Source organism: Syngnathoides biaculeatus, chromosome 17, assembly GCF_019802595.1.
Source record: "Syngnathoides biaculeatus isolate LvHL_M chromosome 17, ASM1980259v1, whole genome shotgun sequence".
NCBI lineage: Eukaryota > Metazoa > Chordata > Actinopteri > Syngnathiformes > Syngnathidae > Syngnathoides > Syngnathoides biaculeatus.
Genome location: NC_084656.1, coordinates 4,287,346 through 4,312,028, shown reverse-complemented (window position 1 = coordinate 4,312,028; position 24,683 = coordinate 4,287,346). Strand labels below are relative to the sequence as shown.

General features: G+C 40.9%; 1 protein-coding gene across 1 annotated transcript in view; it reads left to right on the top strand.

The window, feature by feature from the left end:
• dcc (DCC netrin 1 receptor) overlaps positions 1-24,683 on the top strand; it is a 312,064-nt gene that overhangs the window by 171,344 nt on the left and 116,037 nt on the right. The window contains exon 14 of the mRNA XM_061802018.1: positions 14,772-14,913. Within this exon, the coding sequence (XP_061658002.1) occupies positions 14,772-14,913 (142 nt within the window). The remainder of the gene's footprint in view (positions 1-14,771; positions 14,914-24,683) is intronic.

The window sequence follows — 24,683 nt, the reverse complement described above, 5'->3', positions numbered from 1 at the left end:
CTTTGTAGATTAAAAAAAAAAAAAAAGTACACTACTGTATTCTAGAATGAAACCAAAGATCAAAATCTGTTTGAAGCCAAAATATTTTTTTGAAAAATAAATATATAAACGTCCTTCCATCCATTTTCTTCCGCTATATCCAGAGCGGGGTGTAAGCATTTCTGATACAAAGAAAAATATTCTAGCTTTTATAAAATAACAAATGTAATATTAATGATCAGGTTAGAAACACAAGAAGTTATGAGTTGTGACCCAGGCGAATTTTCCAGTTCTTCTGGCCAGTTGGGGAAGTTCGGCTGTCGCGTCCTTGGTGCAGGTGTTTACAAGTGAAAAAAATTCTGGGTTGTTGTTGGCGCGCTTTTTTTTCTGGATGAGAGTATTCTTATAAACAGATATGCTACCTTCTAATATGTTTATCACAATGTACTGGCACGTTTGATATATATCCGTGGCACACGGCCCGGTGCTGCTCGTGTTTGCAAAAAAAAAAAAAATGCCACAAAGAGTGGGCGAGACATATTAACCGGTGCGTGCTGTCATCCAGAAAATACTGTATATAAAATATCATGTCATGTCATTATCCAAGCTCCTTAGCCTCACAAGGGTTGAGGGAAAGCTGGAGCCTATCTCAGATAGCTTTGGGTGAAAGGCGAACTACACCCTGAACTGGTCGTCAGTCAGTCACAGGACAGATATCGACACCATCACTGAGTGGGAATTGATCCCACGTTGCCCGCACCAAAGGCAGGCTTGTGTACTACTACACTATCAGTGACACTGTATATAAAAATATTAAAGAAATATTGCAGGGACAAGTTGTTAGTCTCTACAAAAATTCATAAATTGGCTTTTCTTTCTTTCTTTCTTTCTTTCTTTCTTTCTTCTTTCTTTCTTTCTTTCTTTCTTTCTTTTTTAAATGTAAAGTGAATATTAAATACAGGTACTGCCATGCACTGTGAAAGCTTTGTTTCCCTCTGGATCAAATTGGACAACAAGGTCTCACGTGGAGCACTACAACGCCCAGTAGTGGGGAATAACTACTTAAGATCTAATTAGATCATTAAAAGTTATTTAATCGCAAACTAATCTTATTGAAATTGATTAACTTATTCAGGGAATGTGTCATTGAATGACACTTGCTTTTGGAAATTTCCATGATTACAATTTTAATTTCATTAAAAAAAAAACAGCCATAAAAGCTTTATTTTAATTTTGTTCTTATCAATTTCTCCTTTTAATGTTGACACTTGTGATTGGCTCCATATGGTCATGTGTCTTTCCTGCTGGAGTCTCAAGCATGACATACGTTTCCAAATATCAGTTTAAAACGCCCACTTGTGGTGGAAGGTTTGACCTTGCCTGATGTTTTGAAAACGTTAGACTCATAGTTTTCACCACACAATTGAATATTGACTTTTGAACAGTTTCATCTGTATTTTCTTCTTAATTTTGAATGTATTTATGAAATATTCGGTTTTCTGTGTTGTCATATGAAGGAATATTATCTAAATTGTGCACCTTTGTCGTTAGCTCAACATAGTATGGTATGGTGGTTTTCTACAGGCTGTACTCATATCACACAGAATACACATTTTTTTACCCTTCATACTTTATCAGTTTCTTATTTGTTTAAAGAACAAATGGTACATGGCTAATTGAAGAAACAGTGATCTATGGTTGTAATCCACATTTTTAGAGGACGCATCACAGAATCCTGTTGATGCAGTAGTTCAAAATTTAGCAAAGTAATAAAAATGTAGTCAAATCTAACTAGTTATCTTACTTTATAAAGGTTATTCAAATAGATACAATTCTATTACATTCTCAAGAGGGGAACTTGTAATTGTAACACACTACATTTCCAAGTATTCTTTCCAACACCCTTGTGGTCAGAACAATTCAAAGCACATTTTGGCTCTATCCAACTCAGATGCCTATGCAACGCCCTGTCTAGTGCAGTCCTTGTTCGGATTTAGAAGAACATTATGTGTTGTTTTTTTTTTTTTTTTTTTTCAGTGTATGTGATATGTGGGAAGACCATTAATTCTGTACTTCTGTCAATCCCCGCTCCCATACAATGCCACATAGGGCTACTGTCCATGTCGTCCATATCAGAAATTGCCACTGAGTACAGTCTTCAGAATTGCAGAGTTAAAGTCACCCGCAATAATAAAGTCTGACTCCGGATTGAGTCTGTTATTCACTCATGCAAGTGTGCAATTCAGCCATTACAAGCTAAAGCATTAGTGTCAGGAGAGATGTACAGTAACCTGCAGACACAGTAGTGAATGTAAGGTCTGTGTAGATGGAAATTTATACACTTAACAATATTTGATTAGACCTTAGGACAGCCTTGAATATCATTGATAACAGTGTCCAAGTGTAATGATTTGATCTTGTGCGCTGTAATAGGAAGAGGACATGGAATCACACTTTTATTTTGAAAGGCAGCACTTCCTCTGTCATTTATTCTTTTTTTGTTCTTTTCAACGTTATTAATGGTATAAGGAATTGTGTGCTTAAAAATATTCATTGTAAGGGAGAAAATGACATTGAATTGTTGGTGGAAGATCTGAGAAACACAGGAAGTATGGTGCATGTTTTATTTTGAAGCCACACTTATCGTGTGGCAGGACGAAGTACTTCCTCTTGTTTGTGCATACCTGAGTGTAAGGTACGCATTTTGTTCTCCTCCACATATTTTCATTGTTTTGTCGTAGAATGTAAATATAAGTTAGTTTAAGATGTTTGCAAAGCGGGTGTAGTCATAAAAGTGCAGAGTTAAATGGGTTTCATTAATTTCAAACATAAACTCGCTATCTGGAGAAGTGGAGACGTCGAGGTCCGTGTGCGTCGTTAGACGACCATGTGGGTTGTGTGGTGCAAAGGAGTGTTAGCCAAGGCCACGTGGTGACCATGTTCTTGATGTTGCAGACTTTTGAAAGTAATTGGTAAGAGAAATCTGTGAACATCCGTGAATGTGTCTCCTTTATAATACAGAGAGAGGATTGAACCAAGTTGAGACCAGCCAACGTGTGTCTTCTCATTCATCCATCATCAATAAATAAATACACAAAGCAGATTTAGACCCACTACACAAGCACAAAGTACTCTTCACGTAGGCTTCCAGCCCACCACGTCTGGTCTGACTGGAGTCATCACGTGTTCTCTTGTATCTGGATGAAGGATGTAATGCCAGCTGGGTTCCTGTCAATGGACTACAGTGGGAGGGCACTGGAGCAGAGAGAATTTGACCAGCATGAATGTGATCTTGAATTTTTGCAACTCAATTGATTTTTTTTTTTTTTTTTACTTTTTGAATGGGGAGGAAAAACTAAACAACTGCAATAATGGGCCAGTCACATTCATATTAAAATCTATATTTATTTTTAAAAGATCAGGAAGGAAAGTAAATTAAGAGTTGATCTGTTTCTTTTTGAGTCCGTGTGAGTAAATACACTACTTAGTTTGTCAGAAATAAGAAAATATTTAGCTTCAAGTACACTAACGGATTTTGCCTTTTGCAATGTCTTGGTGGAGATATTTAGCTTTATGTTTTTTCCCTTAAAATTGTGTTGTTCAATTGAGAGTTTGGAATGATATATCAGTGGAAGAAGTGAGAAGCAAAAAAACAAATCAAAAATAGTTAACATGTCAGGGTTTTCAGTTTGAGAAGTATTATGTGACCAATTATAGTGAGCCGTAAACTATTCTAGCATTTAAAGTAGTCTTCTGTATCTTTCATAAATGGAATATAATAGAGACTAAATATGTCAGATAGCCTGGGGGAGATATTTATGCTTGAATAATATATGGTTTACAGTAAGTGTCAACAGAGAGAGAGGGCCCTGTGCATCCAGAAGTCCAGGGTTCGTTTGTCATTGTTAAAATAGTACATTTATTCCACTTTATTGTACAGCCTGAGAATGCAAACAAGTTTGAAATAGTTTTCAAAAGATTCCTGTTGTGAATCGGAGGGATTTTGTAAGTACAGTACAGAAATGAAGACTCATGGTCTGACTTATCAAGCCGAATTCCTTCAATGCTATCATTTTGTGGCATTGCACTTCCTAAAAGTTAAAATTAAAAAAGAGATGGGAGAGGGGCATCCTTTTCTCAACCCCTGATGGGGTATAAAACTTGGTGAGGTACTTGCATTTGTAATACCAGTATGTGAAATGCTTAGTGTCACAGGTAAACGAATCCGAACTTCCATTCGTATTGGAATGTTCAGTTTACCATGTCGATTTTATTTTCAGTATCTCATGAGTCTGTTTTTGCTATGCTATCTTAGTTAAGTTACAGGTACCCTTCAATCAGAATCTTTTTTTTTTCTCGTTGTTGTATGGAAAACAGTTCAAAATGAGTCTGTGAGTGTGTTTAAATTTGACATCTACTGTATGTGGTTTGGTGATGGAATGCAAAAGTCAATAGTAGGATTGCAAAACAGGTCAATTTTAAATTGCTGACATTGGGACGTAATTTTTTCAAATACTCAGGTACCAGCCCACTGAACCCAGCTGAATGGCAACGCTGCGTTTCCCAGTTTAAGAAAAAAAGTCTAAAACACTGTTGAGCACAAGTAGTGTATAAAGTGGTGTGGGGCGATGAAGAGCAATTCAGTTGTTGTTTTATTCATGCTGTATAATGAAAAATGGGATGATCGATTTCATTTTCTATACTCATCGGTACTTTGTGAAATTTAATTTTTTCTTTGAGACTTCTGTGGCAGCTCTTGTTGCGTGGAGAAAACATTGAGTAGACACGAGTGACTCAAAAATAGTCACTAAAAATGGCACGTAATAGCTATCATTTGGAAACAACTGTAGTCTGCAAAATATGTATGAAAGCTATCGTGAGACAGGCATCCATCCATAGATCCAATTTCTGAGCAACTTATCCTCACAAGGGTTGTGGGAGTTCTGGTGCCTATCCCAGCTATCATTTGGCAGGAAGCAGGGTACACCCTGAACTGGTTCCCAGCCAATCACAGGGGACATAGAGACAGACAGAAGCCACACTCACAATCACAGCTAGGGGCAACTTAGAGTCTCCAATTTGTGCATGTTTTTGGGATGTGGGAGAAAACCAGAGTGCCCAGAGATAACCCACGCAGGCACAGGATGAACATACAAACTTTACACAGACTGGGCCAGTATTCGATGCCTAGTCCTCAGAACTGTGAGGTCACTGCTCTAATCAGTTGTGCCACTGTCCTGCCAAAGACAGGCATATCAATGTAAAATTAGAAGATGCCTGAATCTACGGAAAGAGAGCCACAACTCCCTGTGGTATTCCTGTAAACTCAACAAAACAAACTATGTTCAGCTTCTCCTGTTATGAGAGGTTGTGCAGCAAATAGAAGGTTTGATAAGGTAATGTCAACAATCTCATTCTGAATAATGGAGACAAGGACATGATTATTTACACAGTGAAAAAAGATGGTTTCAAAAAGCTGATGAAAAACATTGGGTCCCAGATATGAGTTGCCCAGTAGGAACTAATTGGGAGAGAGAGCACTGAATAAAATTTACAATCAGGTCAAAGAGAAGGTTAGATTGTTTTGACTGTAAAACACTTTTTTGTGACTAGCAACCAGTGGAGTAGTCACACAGTGTAACACATTTCATTACCTTGAAGACTGTGAGCTGAAAAGTATCTCTTTGGCGACAAGCAATGCATCGAAAGTTCAAACTGGTGAAACAATTGCACAAACACCTAAAGATGGCAAAGATGGCTAGCCAGCATATGGTGGTGGTGTGTAAGATGACTCTAGTGATGGGGAGGAAAATTAAAGCAAAGGCAGATAAGAGAACCATGTGGTTGAAGCTGAGGAAGAAAGAGTGTCTCTGGCTGTTCCAGAAAAGACATGCTCTCGGTGGACCATTACAACCAAGGTGAGGCAGGAGAGTAGTTGCTGTACCTTTTTGAAGGAAACAGAGAAAGAGACTTGGAGGTAGAACTTCAAAGTACAGGAAATCATGCAAGGAAAGAGGTTAACTAAGAAAAAATGGGACATTGAGATGACCAAGGGCAGGTGAAAGGAATACATTGAGATACGACGGTCAAAAAGGAGAGGTAGCAAAGGTCAAATGAGGCATATAATGACATATATGCCAAGATGGATACTAAAGAAGGAGAAAAAGCTATATACAGGTTGGGTAGACTGAAGGATAGAGATGTAAAGGATGTGCAGCAGGTTAGTGTACAGTGAAGAAAATAAGTATTTGAACACCCTGCTATATTGCAAGTTCTCCCACTGAGAAAATAATGAAGGAATTTTCAACGTAGGTGCATGTCCACCGTGAGAGAGATAATCTAAAAAAAAAAATCCAGAAATCTCAAATGTATGATTTTTTTTCATGATTTATTTGTGGAATACAGCTGCAAATAAGTATTTGAACACCTGTCTATGAACTAGAATTCTGACCCTCAGAGACCTGTTAGTCCGTCTTTAAAATTCCACCTCCACTCCATGTATTATCCTGAATCAGATCCACCTGTGTGAGGTCCTTAGCTGTATAAAGACACCTGTCCACCCCATACAATCAGTAAGACTCGAACTTTTAACATGGCCAAGACCAAAGAGCTGTTCAAAGACACCAGAGACAAAATTGTACAACTCCACACGTATGGAAAGGGGTGCGGAGAAATTGCCAAGCAGCTTGGTGAAAAAAGGTCCACTGTTGGAGCAATTATTGGAAAATGAAGCTAAACATGAAGGTCAATCTCAATCGGAGTGGATGGAGCCCCATGCAAAATATCACCTCCTGGAGTCTCAATGATCCTGATAAAGGTGAGGAATCAGCCCAGGACAACATGACAGGACTTGATCAATGACCTGAAAAGAGCTGGTACCACCGTTTCCAAGGTGACTGTTGGTAATACACTAAGACGTCACTGTTTGAAATCATGCATGGCACAGAAGGTTCCCCTGCTTAAACCAGCACTTGTCAAGACCCGTCTTAAGTTTGCCAATGACCATTTGGATGATACACAGGAGTCATGGGAGACGGTTTTGTGGTCAGATGAGACCAAAATGGAACTTTTCGGTCATAATTCTACTAAACATGTTGGAAGGAAGACGAATAATGAGTTCTATCCCAAGAACACCATCCCTACTGTGAAGCGTGGGAGTGGTTGCATCATGGGTGGGGGTGTTTTTCTGCACATCTGTTTTTATTTTTTCTGCCCATGTGATAGGACTGTATTAAGGAGAAAATGATCGCAGCTATGTATTTTAGGGAACAACCTCTTTCCCTCAGTCAAAGCATTGAAGCGTGGCTGGGTCTTTCAACATGACAATGACCCAAAACACACAGCCAGGAAAACCAAGGAGTGGCTCCGTAAGAAGCATAATCAAGGTTCTGGTGTGGCCCAGCCAGTCCCCAGACCTAAACCCAATAGAAAATCATTGGAGGGAGTTGAAACTCAGTGTTTCTCAGCGACGGCTCAGAAACCTGTCTGATCTAGAGAAGATCCATATGGAGGAGTGGGCCAAAATCCCTCCTGCACTGTGTGCAAACCTGGTGAACAACTACAGGAAATGTTTGACCTCTGTAATTGCAAACAAAGGCTACTGTACCAAATATTAACATTGGTTTTCTCAGGTGTTCAAATACTTATTTGCAGCCGTATCACACAAATAAATCGCTAAAAAATCATACATTGTGATTTCCTGATTTTTCTTTTTAGATTATCTCTCACAGTGGACAAGCTTCTACAATGAAAATTGCAGACCCCTCCATGATTTCTAAGTGGGAGAACTTGCAATATAGCAGGGTGTTCAAATACATATTTTCTTCACTGTAATTAAGGATAGAGAGGGAAATGTGTTGACCGCTGTCAGTAGTGTGCTGGGGAGATGTAAAGAAAGCTTTCAGGAGTTTATGAATGAGGAAAATGAGAGTGAAAGGAAGACACGAGGGTTGTTAGTGTTCGAAAGGCTCACATGGAAAAGGATGACATGCTGTGGTGATCCTGAATGCAACAAGCCAAAACAAAAAGAAGTTTCTAAATGTTAAATATAGACCCTTTCCAAAAAATGTGAAAACATTGGAAAAGTTTATTTATTTCTGTAATTCAATTTAATTCATAATTTAATTTTATAGAGTATCCATCCATTCAGGGCCCACAATGTAAATAATTTCAAACCCCCCAAAAAATCAAAGCAACCAGCCGGAGTGACTTTTTGTGCTAGCTGTGGGTTGGATAAAGGAACATAACTAGGAGGAGAACAGCACACTTTCGGCAGATGCAAGTGTGCCCATGACGCCCGAGGTGGGAGGACAATGTCAATGTGACACAAATGTTTCAAATTCAGTATGTATAAATAACACCGTAATCACACTCTTGCTAAAGACGTATGTGTGTATATTTCATGGAAGGATGTGTCATCATTATGAATGCTTGGTTGGCCAAAGCAGGCCTTGTGATAAGGACCAATCAGACATAAGGGGTTTTCCATATTTAAATTGGGGATGATGAGTGACCAAAAAGTGCAAAGCTCATTTAAATGCCACATAATAATGGTAAATGATACATTGCCTCAAATACTAGGCAGAAAAGACCAACCTGAATACGAAAAAGACATTTTAGGCATTTCTGACTAAAATTTTCATACAAAATCAAAGACGGTCAAAATCAATTCCTCCTCAAAACCGCAGAGTTGCAGGGAATATAAAGACAATCATTTGCACTCACATTCACCTCATCACTGAGTGGGAACTGGACTACTGGAGGCAAATTCCTTGTGTTTTTTACATACATGAGAAAATAAAGATGATCCTGATCCAGTATTCTTCATATGTCCTAATGTTTGGTATTATGGTCAAAGGTTTATGTAGTGGGCTGCATGGTGGCGCAGCTGTAAAGCGTTGGCCTCACAGGTCTAACGGGGTGGGTTCAATCCTGGCCCCACCTGTGTGGAGTTTGCATGTTCTCCCCATGCCTGTGTGGGCACTCCAGTTTCCTCCCACATCCCCAAAACACCCATTAATTGGAGGCTCTAAATTGTCTCTAGGTGTGATTGTGTGTGTGTGACTGTTGCCTATCTCCATGTGCCCTGCGATTGGCTGGCAACCAGTTCAGGTTGTACCCGGCCTGCTCCCCGTTGACAGGTGGGATAGGCCCCAGCAATGCCCATGTCCCTCGTGAGGATAAGCGGCTAAGATTATGGATGGCTGGATGATTTGTGTAGTGCATCTAAAGTGAGAGGTGATCAAAGAGGTCTATTTTATCGCAGAAAAGCCTTTTGTATTGGCTGGGTACATCAATTGTGGAGTCAAGCATATGATAATGGCTTCAATAGAAGGGTTCAGATGCAACACGAGCTAAATCCAAGTGACAATATGGTTGATAGGATGATGTCTCTTTTTTTTTGGGGGGGGGGGCGCACAGTCGCGATCCATGTTGGGCACATTACTTTGAAAAGGTAATTATAGTTACTAGTTACTTCTCCCAAAAAGTAATTGAGTTATGAAGCAGCTTCTCAAATTTGAGGTCAGAAAATCTGTTCCTCTTTGGTGTGAAGACCAGCTTCCCCAGACTTGACATGCACATTTTTACTTTTCACCTCAACAAGGTTAAAGTAGTGTCGGAATCTCCATTTGGCAAATGCCGTCTTCCCACTGGAGTCTGAATCCTCCTCACTCGCCATCTCTTGCTATGCGCTGTAAACACCCACCACTATGGATGCGCTCTAAACACCCACCCACCTAACTTCTCTGACTGGCTGAATCTTACACCTTTGCCAATTATTATTATTAGTATTAAAAGTATGTGAGCATTACCTTAATCTCCCTTTGAAGAAACAACCGTCCAAATTGTCCTCTCCAGATCACCCAGTAATAACGCCACAAACCTTTTCTCCCCTCTTTTTGATCTTTTTTTCCCCCCAACACAATACATTGGCGCAATTCTTCTTGCCACCATGGCAATGCTTTGAGACTTTTTCCAGTCCTGCAACAGTGTTTCATTAGCCAAATTGCTTCCAAATGATCGTAAAAGATGGGATATTGTAGTATATGTTGTGTAGTATTGCCAGAGTTTGACTGAGGTTCATCAGAATCCATCATGACAATCCAAATGTGGCTTGTCGTCGGATCACTCAGGGGTCATTCTCTCAAGATTAATGTGTGACAGTGGGTCCCCGCTGACCTTAAGTGAACTGAGAAAGGGAAAAAAAAAATCAGTTCATGAATTGATTCCATTCAATATGTTTGAATGAATTGTTCACAAACAACACTAATTTGCAAAACTGGTTATTCCTTTTGGAGTTAAAATCTTATTGTAAATGCACATGAAAATTGGGGTACAAATGAGATGGGTTTTTTTAAAAAACAAATAGAAATAGCAGCAGTATTGATTGTAAAAGGGGCTGTAGAAAATACTATCAGATGCTGCTGTAGCAAAAAAAAAAGAAAAAAAGAATGTACAGCAACAACAAAAGCTGCAGCTAGAATAAATGAATGTCTACCTTGGGAATAACAATCCGAGACTAATTTCGAAGCAGATGCATTGCAGTTGTATAACTTAGTAGCTATAGGACACAACAAAAAGTGTATAGTAGCTATTGAAAACATTACTGAACCTGTATCATACTGTACACTAACTAGACATCATCTCAGGAGGACCAACAAGTGCTATAAGTAGGGGGTGAAAAAAACCTTTACCATAATTAGAATGACACTCAGTAGAGCAGTGACCTTCACCAAGACTGAAACCTATGTATAATGATATACCTTTACAGATACAAGACATTATATAGAATGTGACACTCGACAAAACAAATAAAAAAAAAAAATTAGAGATTTCAAATCCATTAATTCAAATGCAGGCTCATACATTCTTCCTGCATATGCCTGAATTTGCTCATTTAGATTAAAACGTGTCATTAATTGATTATTGTTGAAAAATGTCTAATCTTGTAACGATACCAAAGTCTCAAATACGTACGAATAAATCTGTACAGTTGTAAGAAAAAGGTTAAACAAAGTTTATTTAAGAGAGGTAGACTTTTTGATATTATTGCTTTTTTAATCACATCAGATAATACAGGTTTACCTGATGCATCCAAATTTCCCTCACCTGAAGCATCCAAATGTTCATTGCAGTGTATTATGGATAATTATGTCAGAAATTAAGTTACCCTCTTCTCATTGGACATGTGTTTGGTCTCTAGATAAGGAAACTCCATTCTCCTTCATGGATGGTTTCACACTGTGTCCCTCTGTCAGAGTTGTTCCAACATGTATTTAACTTCTATATTGTTTCCATGGAGACCACACAGCAAACTGTGTGCTGTCACAGTGACTAATTAGTTAATGAAGCCCGTAGCCGTGCCAGGCCTTGGGAAGAAGGGTGGTGTAGAAGAGGAAAAGACTGAATATGGAGGTATTTGGCAAATGTACAACATCCTCTCTACTGCTCCGTCCTTTCTCCATCATCAGTTGTGCTGTAATCAATTAGCAGGGTGAGGAGAAGCACAGAGAACAGGTGCATACTACATGTTAATGAATTCCTCGGTGGCTGAATTTTGCGACTGCTAGTCCTCCTGATAGGGAGAAACAGACACCATCACTCTGCTTGGGAATGTGTTTATTTATTTATTTATTATTATTATTTTTTTTTTATATAACACCACCAAACAGATGTTTGAATGTGTGTAATACAATGTATTGCCCTTGGGTTCATTAGTACAGTATCTAACAAAACTGCTGCAACATGCATCATTTCAGTACATAGAATGAGATTTTGATTAGGATTATGACATTTTATACTTAGTGGTCATTTTGGTTCTATCACGAATAAGTACACAGTGTCCTACAGAGTAGGTTTGTTGTATGACAGCATAAGTATTCTTTATCTGTGAAATTTGCTGGTTCCAAAGAGGCTACATTTGATTCTAATCACTTTTCTCAAGCGCTAAAGTGATGATGAGGAATTCCAATGGTTGCGTGTATCTAAAAAAATCAGATTTTAGTTGTACATTATTGCTGTTGATTCGATTTGTTTTAATTAATGTAATAAACACAATGACATAATAATTGGAATTTTCTCTACACTGCCGAATCATCTCAAAGACTCAAAATATTTCCATATGTATCTTTGATTGACAGTCATTAATATTTATAAGTGGTTTCTGGTATGAGATTCGAATGTCTGAATTTCAGGCTTGGTCAGCCCCTAATCGGAATGAAAAGTTTAGGCAAAATAAATATTGATATATGTTGCTGAAAATATTCTGCCTTCAAATGTGTTTCAAATAGGCATTGTGCATAGTACAATGTCACTTTCAAAACATTAAATTAGTAGATGGTTGATTGAAAGAGTGTTTTTGAATAATTCAAAATTAATAATCAATCTTGTGTAGACTCATAATACACATAATTGCAGAATGGGGTACACCAAAGTTTTCACTGATGCCTTTGCTACCCAGCCGTGTGGTTTTACTCTGGCTGTGTAACAGGAGAACAGTAGAAATAAAATAGCTCATTAATGTAAAGGATGTGCAAGATATATCTTTACTATCTTGGCTTCACTTTAATATGTAGGTTCTGCACTTATTCCTCACATGAAGGCAGTCACTCACATTTGAAAAATTTACTGGTGTGGTCAGTCATGCCCGGAGATATAAAGTTGCGGGTGTGATTAAGGATGGAATCTCAAGACCTTAAAAAAACTTAGTGAGTTTTTATACGCGAATATGTAGTTGTTACCTAATACCATAATCATAATTTATTGACACTGCACAGACTGAGACAAACATTTTTAAAGAGGTCAATAGAGATTAAATTTCGAAACTAAATATTCATAAAATAAAATCATTTCATCATGATGTATTGTTATAATCTCATGTAATTTACGGCGCTATCTATTGTCAATCCATTGATGAAAGTTAGCAGCAGATTATCTGTGTCTTCCTAAAGCACGGAGGGGGGAAAAGTTTTCAACTTCAAGATAACGCGGTACTGCGGGGGAAAATGACCGTTCGCATTTAGATATATGGACAGATTAGTCTAACTTTCAAATTTAGATCAAATCAAAGTATATCACAATCTCATACTTATTATAGTTAGATACTGAAACATTACCTGTGTTATATCCCAGAAATGTTTTCGATGTAAGTCAGGGGTGCCCAGATTTTTTACCCCCCAAGATCTACTTTTCAACGCACACATCGCCGCCACTGCCGTAAATAGGAGGCCGGCTAGAACGCATCTTTATGTGCGTGCATGCATTCGACATGTTGGCCACACCTGAATCAAGCGACGAGGTGGAGGATAGTCTATCTTTTTTTTTTTTTTTTTGGGGGGGGGCACGCCGTCACATGATCAACCAAAACTGTCACGCGTTCGACGCATTGAGCAACCCTGGTGTAACTGAATTTCCTTTGACACAGCTCATTATGTTGATGACTTTCGACGTAAATGCGCTCGCAGTACGTGCAGAAGCTTGGAACATGTGCTTTTGGCATCACTTCTGTACATGATCAGTACGGTTAACTTGCTTTTCCTTTTTCAGGGTGATTACTGATTGTTTAGGAGAAGACTTGTTTTGTTAACAATGTTTATGAAATAAAGACGTAAATTATTGTTGAGACAGCACAAAATAAGCTACGTCTTTCAATATCTATTTTTTTCTAATCTTAAACAAATTTTACGCATGTGATTTTGCCAGTGCTATGGCGCGCGAACGCGCTCATTAAATGTTAGTGACTGTGAAGGACGAGTCACTACCCTGGTAAAAGTGGACGTGGTTTTGTACCGTTGTAGTACTATTGTAATATATCTACTTCATTATTTGGGATGTAGATGAAGAGAAGGTCTTAGGTCATGTCTACGCAGAATGGTTGTTTTTTTTTTTTTTTTTTCACAAGTGGACCTACTGCTACCATTGTGACACCTTGAATTCGTTTAGCCATTCACCATTTTCATTTTTTTTCTACCATATTATCTAACCACTTAGTCCATCCATCCATCCATTTTCTGAGGTCAAGATGTACCCTGCCTCCTGCCCGATGATAGCTGGGTTAGCTCCAGCTCTCCCGTAACCCTTGTGAGGATAAGCGGCTCAGAAAATGGATGGGTGGATGGGTAGTTTATGTAGTATAGGAGATAAAATGAATTGCTTTTCACGTTTTTACAGGCACTGAACATTTCCTCCAACTTATGTTTTCACAATCAATTACTGTCCATGCACTTGTATTAATTAGAAAGCTGCATAGCTCAAATAAAAAAGAAGTGGGCCTTTTAGACAAATTGGAATAAAGGAAAAGTGTCCATAGAGAAACATAGACGATGAATTATCTTTTTGATGAATACATTTTGTAATCCATTAGTCTTAATACATTAGTGTGCTGCAGTCAATGAGTGTGGGATGGCTGATAGCAGCTGTCTCAAAGCATTGCATACTTGGCCCCCAGAAAACATCTGTTCCGTGTATTTGTCCTGGTGGACCATGGTGTATTGTTAACATGCAAATGATGCAATTAGTATTCATGCAACATACAACCAACCACAAAATTCAGACACTACAAATATGAACACAGATTATGGGAAGTAAAACTCGGAATAATCACTCTTCGGAAAATTGCCAGTACCACCTTGAACTGCAGTGATTCAATAACAGATAATCATCAGGCTAATATATGGAATACTGAGGATTTTGGTTCATAAGTGCCATCCATTCAATAATCAGGGATACAACAGCTCTGTATCACTTAATTTTTTTCCAGTCATAGTGCTTATTTTTTCATGTGTATTTTTCAGAGCATAAAGGTGTCATGGCAGCCTCCTCCACGTAGTGCTCAGAACGGCATCATCAGCGCCTACAAGATCAAATATAGGAAGACCGGTCGCCGTGGGGACCAAGAGGCCATTGAGCCAAACAACCTCTGGTATCTTTTCACAGGTGATGTCACAGTATTTAACTATAAGCACAGTAATGTCTATGTAGGGCGGCACGGTAGATCAGCTGGAAAGCAGAGTTCTGAGGTCCCGGGTTCAATCCAGGACCCACCTGTGTGGAGTTTGCATGTTCTGCCTGTTCCTGTGTGGGTTTCCTCCTACATATCCAAAAAATATGCAACATTAATTCCATCCTCTAAAATGCCCCTAGGTGTGATTGTGAGTGCGGCTGTTTGTCTCGATGTGCCCTGCAATCGGCTTTCAACCAGTTCAGGGTGTACCCTGCCTCCTGCCTGTTGACAACTAGGACAGGCTTCAGCACTCCTGTGACCCTCGTGAGGATAACCGGCTAAGAAAATGGATGGCAGGATGGATGTCCATGTATTGTTTCTTTTGGATTTTATTTTAATTTTTTAAATTTTCAGGTTATCTAATGATGTTTGCTCAATATGACAGCACCCAGTACCTTTTTCAAAATTATTTTAAAGTTATAAAAAGTGCATAAAAAGTCAACTTATTTTCAAATTTATAGCAACAAAAAATTTAACTTTTCACTGGTGCAATGAACAAAAAATCACCACTGAAAAAGCCTGAGGCTTTCTGAAAGTTGAATAAGGTTCACAATGGGCTTTTCATTTCTTCTCATTTTCTATTCTTTTTTTTATCTGTGAAAATTAATTTGCATTCATTTACATATATGGTTTGTACTGTACAGTACTTATGTGCATGTGATCTTCTTTTTTGTTATTTTTATTATCTCCTTCCCTATGTTCGCTCATTTCCTAGTGTCAGGTGCTTGGTTTATGTTTGCTGAGGCTTATGCGTGTGTGTGTGTGTGGGCTAGTATTAACCTAGAGTTCAACAGTTGTCACCCTGAGAACATCCGATTAGATCTTTATGAACACAAATTTTATTCATATTCAGTCTATGCATAGTTCATTCATATATAACAAACCTGATGCTTGCCTCAGTCAATAACAAAAAAAAAAAGAATAGGCACACACACACACACACACACACACACACGCACACACAACTACATAAAACACACACAGACATACACGGAGCACATGTAGCTCAGAGTACTGAGGATCCATGTTCAAATCGAGCCTCGCCTGTGTGCAGTTTGCATGTTTGGGTTGTGGCTTTTCTCCGGGTACCTCCTATAACCCAAAAATAAGCATTTTTTTTTTTATTCATTCATTCCTTCATTCATTCTCTATCACTTATCTGAGGTTGAGTCGCGGAGGCAGTAGTTTTAACAGGGATGCCCAGATTTCCCCTTGCCGACTCCATCCAGGTCTTCTGGGGGGATTCCGAGGCATTCCCAAGCCAGTCGAGAGAAGTAGTCTCTCCAACATGTCATGAGATGTCCCCGGGGTCTCCATCTGGTGGGATGTGCCCGGAACACCTCACCAGGGAAGTGTCCCGGAGGCATCCGACTTAGATGCCCCAACCCCCTCATATGGCTTCGTTCAATGCGGAGGAGCAGCAACTCAATTCTGAGCCCCACCCAGATGACCGAGCTTCTCACCCTATCACTAAGGGAGAGCCGGGACACCCTGCGGGGGAAACTCATTTCGTATCGATGTGTATCCACGATTTTGTTCTTTTGGTCGTGACCCAGAGCTTGTGACCATAGGTGAGGGTAGGACTGTAGATCAACCACTAAATTGATAGCTTTGCCTTTTGACTAAGCTCCTTCTTTACCACGATGGACTAATACAAAGTCTGCATCACTCCAGACACTGCACCGAACTGTCGAACTCCCGCTCCATTCTTCCCTCACTCATGAACAAGACCCCAAGATACTTAAATTCCTCCACTTAGGGCAGGATCTCATCCACAACCTGGAGATGGCACGCCACCCTTTTCCGACTGAGGACCATGGTCCCAAATTAGGAGCTGCTGATTCTCATCCCAGTCGAGTCACACTCAGCGGAAAACCACTCCAGTGAGAGATGGAGATCACACCTTGATGAAGCCAACAGAACCACATCATCTGCAAAAAACTGAGCTGCAATACCGACCCACCAAACCAGAACCCCTCTATGTCTTGGTTTTGCCTAGAAATTCTGTCCATAAACGTTACGAAGAGAATCGGTGACAAAGTGCACCCTTGACGGAGTATAACACTTACTGGAAACATGTTTGACTTATTGCCAGCACTGCGGACCAAACTCTAACACCAGTCGTCCAGGGACTTGGACTCAGTCGAAGTAATATCACCACACAATGGTGATGAGTTGACAGCTCCACCCCTCTCTTCACTCAAGTCTCCAAGACATGAGGCCGCAAGCCCGATGACACAACGACAAAGATGATCATCAAACTGCGACCTGGAGTGTCCTGGTGCCATGTGGACACCCTAATGTTTGAACATAATGTTTGTTATGGACAATCCGTGCTGGGCATAGAAGTCCAATAACAGAACGTCGCTCGGTTTCAGATTATAGATGTTATTGGAGCTCTGCTTTGTCTAGTCCCTCAACAAAGGACCTTTTTGCCATGGTGACTTTACTAGGGGCGTGCAGCCCCGGACAATTTAGCCCCTAGAATAATTGGGACACACGAACCCCTCCACCATGATAAGGTGACACCTCACAGAGGGGAAAAAAACATGCATGTTGGAATAATTGACGATGTCAGATGGGGCACTTTTGATCTCAACTCGGGATGTGCTGAGTCAATGAGGAAAATACTTTGAAGACCTCCTCAATTCCACCGACACACCTTCCCATGAGGAATCAGATTGTGGATTCTCTAAGACGGGCTCTTCTATCTCTAGATTTGAGTTCACCTGGGTGGTTAAAAAGCTCCTCGGTGGCAGGGCTCCAGGGGGGATGAGATTCGCCCAGACTTCCTAAAGGTTTTGTATGTTATGGGGTTTTCCTGGTTGAAACGCCTCTGCAACATTGCATGGACATCGGGGACAGTGCCTCTGGATGGGGAGACTGCGATGGGGGTCCCCCTTTTTAAGAAGGGGTCTCAAGGGTGTGTTCCAGATACCGGGAATAACGCTCCTCAGCCTCCCTCGTAAGGTCTATTCGGTGGTGCTAGAAAGGAGGAACCGTGGGGAAGTCGAATTTCAGATTCAGGAGGAGCAGTGTGATTTTCGTCCTGGTCGTGGAACAGAAGACCAGGTCTACACCCTCTGCAGAATTCTTGAGGGTGCATGGCAGTACGCCCAACCAGTCCACATGTGTTTTGTGGACTCGGAGAAAGTATTCAACCGTGTCCCTCAGGGAGTCTTGTGAGGGATTCTTTGGGAGTATGTGGTACTAAACGTCCTGATATGGGCTGTGGGGTCCCTGTACGACCACTGTCAGGGTTTGGTTTGCATTGCTGGCAGTAAGTCAGTCTTGTTTCCGGTGAGAGTGGGACTTCACCAAGACTGCCCTTGGTTACTGATTTTGTTCATAACTTTTATGGACAGAATTTTTAGGCACAGCTGAGCCATTGAGGGTGTCAGATCTGGTGCCCTTTGTATTGCATCTCTGCTCTTTGTGGATGATGTGCTTCTGTTGGCTTCATCAAGCTGGGATCTCCAACACTCACTGGCGCGGTTCACAGCCGAGTGTGAAGCGGCTGGGATGAGAATCAGCACCTCCAGATCTGAGAGCATGATCCTTAGTCGATAAATGGTGGGGTGCCATCTCCGGGTTGGGAATGAGATCCTGCCCCAAGTGGATGAATTCAAGTACTTGGGGTCTTTATTATGAGCGAGGAAAGAATGGAGCGGTAGATGGACAGCTGCATCGGTGCAGCGTCTGCAGTGATGCAGACTTTGTATCAGTCAGTTGTGGTAAAGGGAAAGCTAAGTTGAAAGACGAAGTTCTCAGTTTACCAGTCAATCTACGTTACTACCCTCACCTATGGTCATGCGCTGTGGGTCATGACCAAAATGAGTTTCCTCCGCAGGGTGTCTGGGCTCTTCCGTAGCGATAGGGTGAGAAGCTCGGTCATCCAGGAGGGGCTCAGTGTCCATCCACTGCGCCTCACTATTGAGAGGACCCAGGTGAGGTGGCTGGGGCATCTGATACAGATGTCTACTGCAGGCCTCCCTGGTGAGGTGTTCCGGGCACATCCCACTGGAAAGAGACTCTAGGGACGATCCAGAACACGCTGGAATGACTGTCTCTCAGCTGGCCTGGGAATGCCTCAGGATCCCATCAGACGAGCTGGATGAAGTGGCTGGGGAAAGCAAAGTCTGGGTAATCCCTGCTAAAGTTCCTGCGCCCGTGACCCGACCCGGAAAAGCGGTAGAAAATGAATGAATGGATTTGGCCCGGGCAGTTTGAACATGAGCTAAGGTGTCTGAAAGTAGAATCTACACGATATTTTTTTAAAATCCAAAATACAAATATGGACAGTAGTTTCCATACAGCTGAATAAACAGCAATATTTATAAGCATGATATATAAAGAGAAAAACATTTTAATTGGACAAAATGCTACCATTATGATAAAATAGAGCTGTGGGATGTGAGTTTCCTCCACAGGGTGTCTGGGCTCTCCCCTAGAGATAGAGTGACAAGCTTGATTACCCGGGAGGGGCTCAGTGTCGAGCCGCTGCTCCTCTGCATTGAGAGGAGCCAGATGAGGTGGTTGGGGCATCTGATCCGAATCTCTCGGTCGCCTCCCTGATGAGGTGTTCCGGGCATTTCCTAATGGAAACGACCGAGGACAACCCAGGACAAGCTGGAGAGACTGTCTCTCGGCTGGCCTGGGAACGCCTCAGGATCCCTCGGAAGAACTGGAAGAAGTGGCGGGGGAAAGGGAAGTCTGGGTATCGCTGCTGAAGCTACTTCCCCCGTGACCCCACCCGGAGAAGCGGTAGAAAATGGATGGATGGATTGATGGATGATTAGATAGCTTCTGACGCAATCGCTGACTTTCATTTAAGTTACAATCTTGTCAGAAATTGTAGAGGAAAGATGTTTGGCTGGGGAGAATATGATGAAGAGTAAGGAGAATATCTTCTTCTTTTCCTTTTGGCTTGCCCCGTTAGGGGTCGCCATAGCCTGTCATCTTTTTTCCATTGTAGCCTATCTCCTGCATCTTCCTCTTGAACCCCAGCTGCCATCATGTCTTCCCTCACAACATCCATCAACCTTTTCTTTGGTCTTCCTCTTGCTCTTTTCTCTGGGGGCTCCATCCTCAGCACCCTTCTACCAATATATTCACTCTCTCGCCTCTGAACATGTCCAAACCATTAAAGTCTGCTCTCTTGAACATTGTGTCCAAAACATACAACTTTGGCTGTCCCTCTAATGAACTCATTCCTAATCCTATCCAACCTGCTCACTCTGAGCAAGAACCTCAACATCTTCATTTCTGCTACCTCCAGTTCTGCTTCCTGATTCTAGCAGAGACTCATCTGTCACATAACTCACCAGACACCTTCCGCCAGCTGTTCCAACCTGCTTGGACCCGTGTCTTCACTTCCTTACCACACTCACCATTGCTCTGGATTGTTGACCCTAAATATTTGAAGTTGTCCACCCATGCTATCTCTTCTCCCTGTAGTCTCACTCTTCCCCCTCCACCCCTCTCATTCACGCACATATATTCTGTTTTACTTCGACGAATCTTCATTCTTCTCCTTTCCAGTCCATGTCTCCATCTTTCTAATTGTTCCTCTGAATGCTCCCTGCTTTCACTGCATATCACAATATCATCTGAAAACATCATGGTCCAAGGGGATTCCAGTCTAACCTCGTCTGTCAGCCTATCCATTAAGACTGCAAATAGGAAGGGGCTCAGAGCTGATCCCTGATGCAGTCCCACATCCACCTTAAATTCTTCTGACACACCAACGGCACACCTCACCATTGTTCTGCTGCCGTCATACATGTCCTGTACTATTCTAACATATTTCTCTGCCACACCAGACTTACGCATGCAGTACAACAGTTCCTCTCTTGGTACTCTGTCATAGGCTTTCTCTAGATCCACAAAGACACAATGTAGCTCCTTCTGACCTTCTCTGTACTTCACTAGCATCCTCAAGGCAAATAATGCAGTCAGGAGAATAAAACAATGTAAACAATCCTATGTGTGTTTGAAATATTTTCACCACAACATGGAAATTCCACACCGAGATCTCCCAGTGAAAATTTAAACCTGGTTCTACTGATTGGAAAGCAGACGTGCTTACAACTCTATTTGCCACAGGTCTAGCAATTTTCCTAGCTGTTTAGTGTGCTTGATGAGTTTGCTAACTCATTGGTTCACTCGCTCAATATCTCACAGGCTAACAAATGTAAGAACAGTTAACATTTCCCTCAGGGTCTCTATTGTGTAGATCTACACGCGGTACATGGCCAGAGGCTGTGGAGTATTGGATGGACTCAATGCCATTCCCCTTTTTCAGGGATCCCAGAGCCCTCTAGTGCCTACTCGCTGCTAGCAGGCTCACAGACCATCAGAGGAGCTGACCTGTTCTAATCAAATCATGTTCATTTATAAAGTGCTTTTGATACATTAAAAGGAACACAAACTACTTTACAAAGATAAAAAATAAAAAGGAATATAGAAGAACTCATTCCTCCCGTTCCCATATATTGTGTAAATGCAAAATACACCCATATGAACACACACACCCGTACTTACACATGGATACATGCACATTGCCTTGCTCCATGCGCTGTGTGTGGTATAATATTTCAGAGGACATGTATTTTTTTCCGGTTGTAGGCATAGCTCAATGGTTAACTGTGTGGTCTAGTGCCAGAAATGGGGCAAGTTATCAATACTCATCCATCCATCCATCCATCCATCCATTTTCTTAGCTACTTATCCTCACAAGGGTCGCGGGAGTGCTGGAGCCTATCCCAAATGTCAACAGTAAAGGGTAAAGCAAAGCAAATTTATTTGTGTAGCGCATTTCATTTCATACACGAGGTAACTCAATGTGCTTTACATGATTAAAAGCATTTGAAAATAAAGAGATAAAACATTTAAAACATGATAAAAACAGTAAAAATGACTATATATATTAAAAAATACAAAACCACGTACAGTGCAAGTAATGTGATTAAAAAGTGGATATACTCTGAAAAGCATGAGAAAAAATAAGTGTTTTCAACTTGGATTTAAAGAAATTCACACTTAGGGCTGACCTCACCTCTTTTGGCAACCTATTCCATTTGTGTTCAGCATAATAGCTAAATGCTGCTTCACCATGTTTGCTTTGGACTCTGTACTCCACTATTTGACCCGAGTTAGTGGATCTCAGAGCTTCTCAGAGATCTTCAGGGTTGACCCTAAACTATTTGCCAGCCAATCGCAGGGCACATAGAGAGAAACAGCTGCAGTCACAATCAAACCTAGGGGCAATTTAGAGTGTTCAATAAAAGGGCCACTGTCATGAAATGCATGATTTTTAGTATGTTAATAATGAAAAAAGGGCAGTCGGTATGGATCCATGCCTTTTTTTCACCACAAAACATGATTTTGACGTATATGGCTTTTTGTAACTCCCGCCATGAAAATCCTCTCGAGGGATTTGTTTTTGAGAAGAAGCAGGAAGTGACGTACAGGGCATTAGTTTTAACTGCGGGAAGGTAGTTCGTTGTTCCTTCGTGTTAGCTCAAATGCTGGCTTGTTGCATTGCTGGATATTGCTTGAACACTCGGGAGGATGAATTTACCCTTCATAAGTTTCCAGGATACCTGGTTTGTCGTGAAAAATGGATTGCACAGGTGCAAAGGACGAAAGCTTCGTGGCTTCCAAATGATAGGTAGGTGTGTAAACAGCTACTTAAAAAAACAATAGTGGGGGGTGGGGCGGCGTAATCCCTAAATCAGGGGTGCTAAATGTGTCGATGTGCGCATCGGAAGGCTTCTGTGCAACAACCGCTGAAGGACGGCCTCCACAGGCCTTGTGGATGGCCACCGGCCTTGCCGGCAAGGCCGAGCCGGCCGCCAGCGACCATTCTTGTCGGCCGGGGTGGCTCGTCGCGGTCCCAGGTCGCAGTGGTTCATCTCTGCTGCGGAAGTGGATCGGACGGGGTGGTGGTTTGGCCGTGAGCCGCATATCATCTAAATATGGCTCGAAGCATTTATTTTTTTGTATAGACATTAAAGTGAATAATGTTATATGTGTTTTTTTATTACACCATCTATTTTAGAATGTTTATAGGGATGCAACTTGACCTTTAATGTTGCATGTTTTTTGGTTGTGGGAGGAAACCAGATTACCCAGAGAAAAACCACACAGGCATGGGGAGAACATGCAAACTCCACACAGGGAGGGCTGGAATTGAACCCGGGTCCTCAAAACTGTGAGGCCAATGCGTTCCAGCTGATTCACCGTGCCGTTATCATTACTCAGTAATTCGCAATTGTGCGAAATCGTCATTGATAGAATGATGGCCCTTGTTATAGTCAAGGAGGGCCGACTAATGCTCAAAAGCCAAAGAGTGTAATTGGGTTTATTTTTAGTTGGACAAAAAAATTAAGATGGTGAAATAGATTTAAACACAATACATATTGTCAATTCCGTTCTAAGTTGTTCTTGGTGTTTACAGCTGTATCAACTCAACTGAACTTCAAACATATGTAATTTTTTCCAAAAAAAAACACATACATTTACTTTACAGGTGCTTTTGGGGAACAAAGCGATGCAAATACAATGCTTGACTAACCATTTACAGTGGATTTCATTGTGTGGAGTTTGCATCTGGTCCTTATGCTAGTGAGTTTCCTCTGAGTACTCCGGCTTCCACTCACATTAATTTCAGGGTGTAACACAACTCTCACGTAAGTCAGCTGGGATAGGGTCCAGTTTACCCATGACTGAAGGGAGGATAAATGGATAGAAAACTAATTAATGGATAGATGACTGTGACACCCTGATCAGCCTCATTACATTAGGGACAGTGCTATAATTCTACATGCCAGCAATATTACATTCTGTCAACAAGGTTTAATAATTGTAGGCTGACTTTTATTACAATATAGAATACAATACATTTACCAATCGATCTGTAAAAGAGGCTAACATTATCAGCAATTGTTTCTCATATAAGTAGTCCAGTCTTAGTGAATTATGTTATTTTCCATTTTGTTGATGCTGCTGTAAAATTTTTTGTATTGATGATTTTGGTTTTTTTTTTTAGTTTTTCTTTTCTTTGCTGCAAGGTTGGATACACCTTTCTTCTCATTAGCTCAAGTAATACTCACCAGACACCAATCAACAAAATAGTTTCAAATAAACGCCACCATCCAAATATTTTTCAAACATTCTTAAAGTGCCAATTACACCAATATATACATTTTAAAATGGGTATTCTTATCAAAACTACATACAATATTAATCACTTTGATGATAAAACGAGTCGGAAAAAGTGAGCTGGGAGCGTTAAATTAAAGCGCAAAGTTGCGAAAGTATGACTCGACATCCCAGTGACAGCCATATTTTTTGTGACGTCATGTGATGTCTCGTGCAGGCATCACACTGGGGCAGTCACCATTGACAACACGCTGTGTCAAATGCAATGACTGATGAACAAGAGCCATTTTCGGATTTTTCTGACGCCCCTTCTGAGACTGAAGCTCTTTTTGAGGAAGAGAACATCATAGAAGCAAGTGAAGCGACCTGGACCATTTAACCATATCATTACGGGCCATATTTAGACGATGTGCAGATCACTTCTAACTAACAACAGACTCCACGACAGACAGACGAGGAAGACGAGGAACCCGATGAAATATTCAAAATGACTGGCCCGTAATTGATCATTTTCCCAATTGTTTTACAAGTCTTGTGT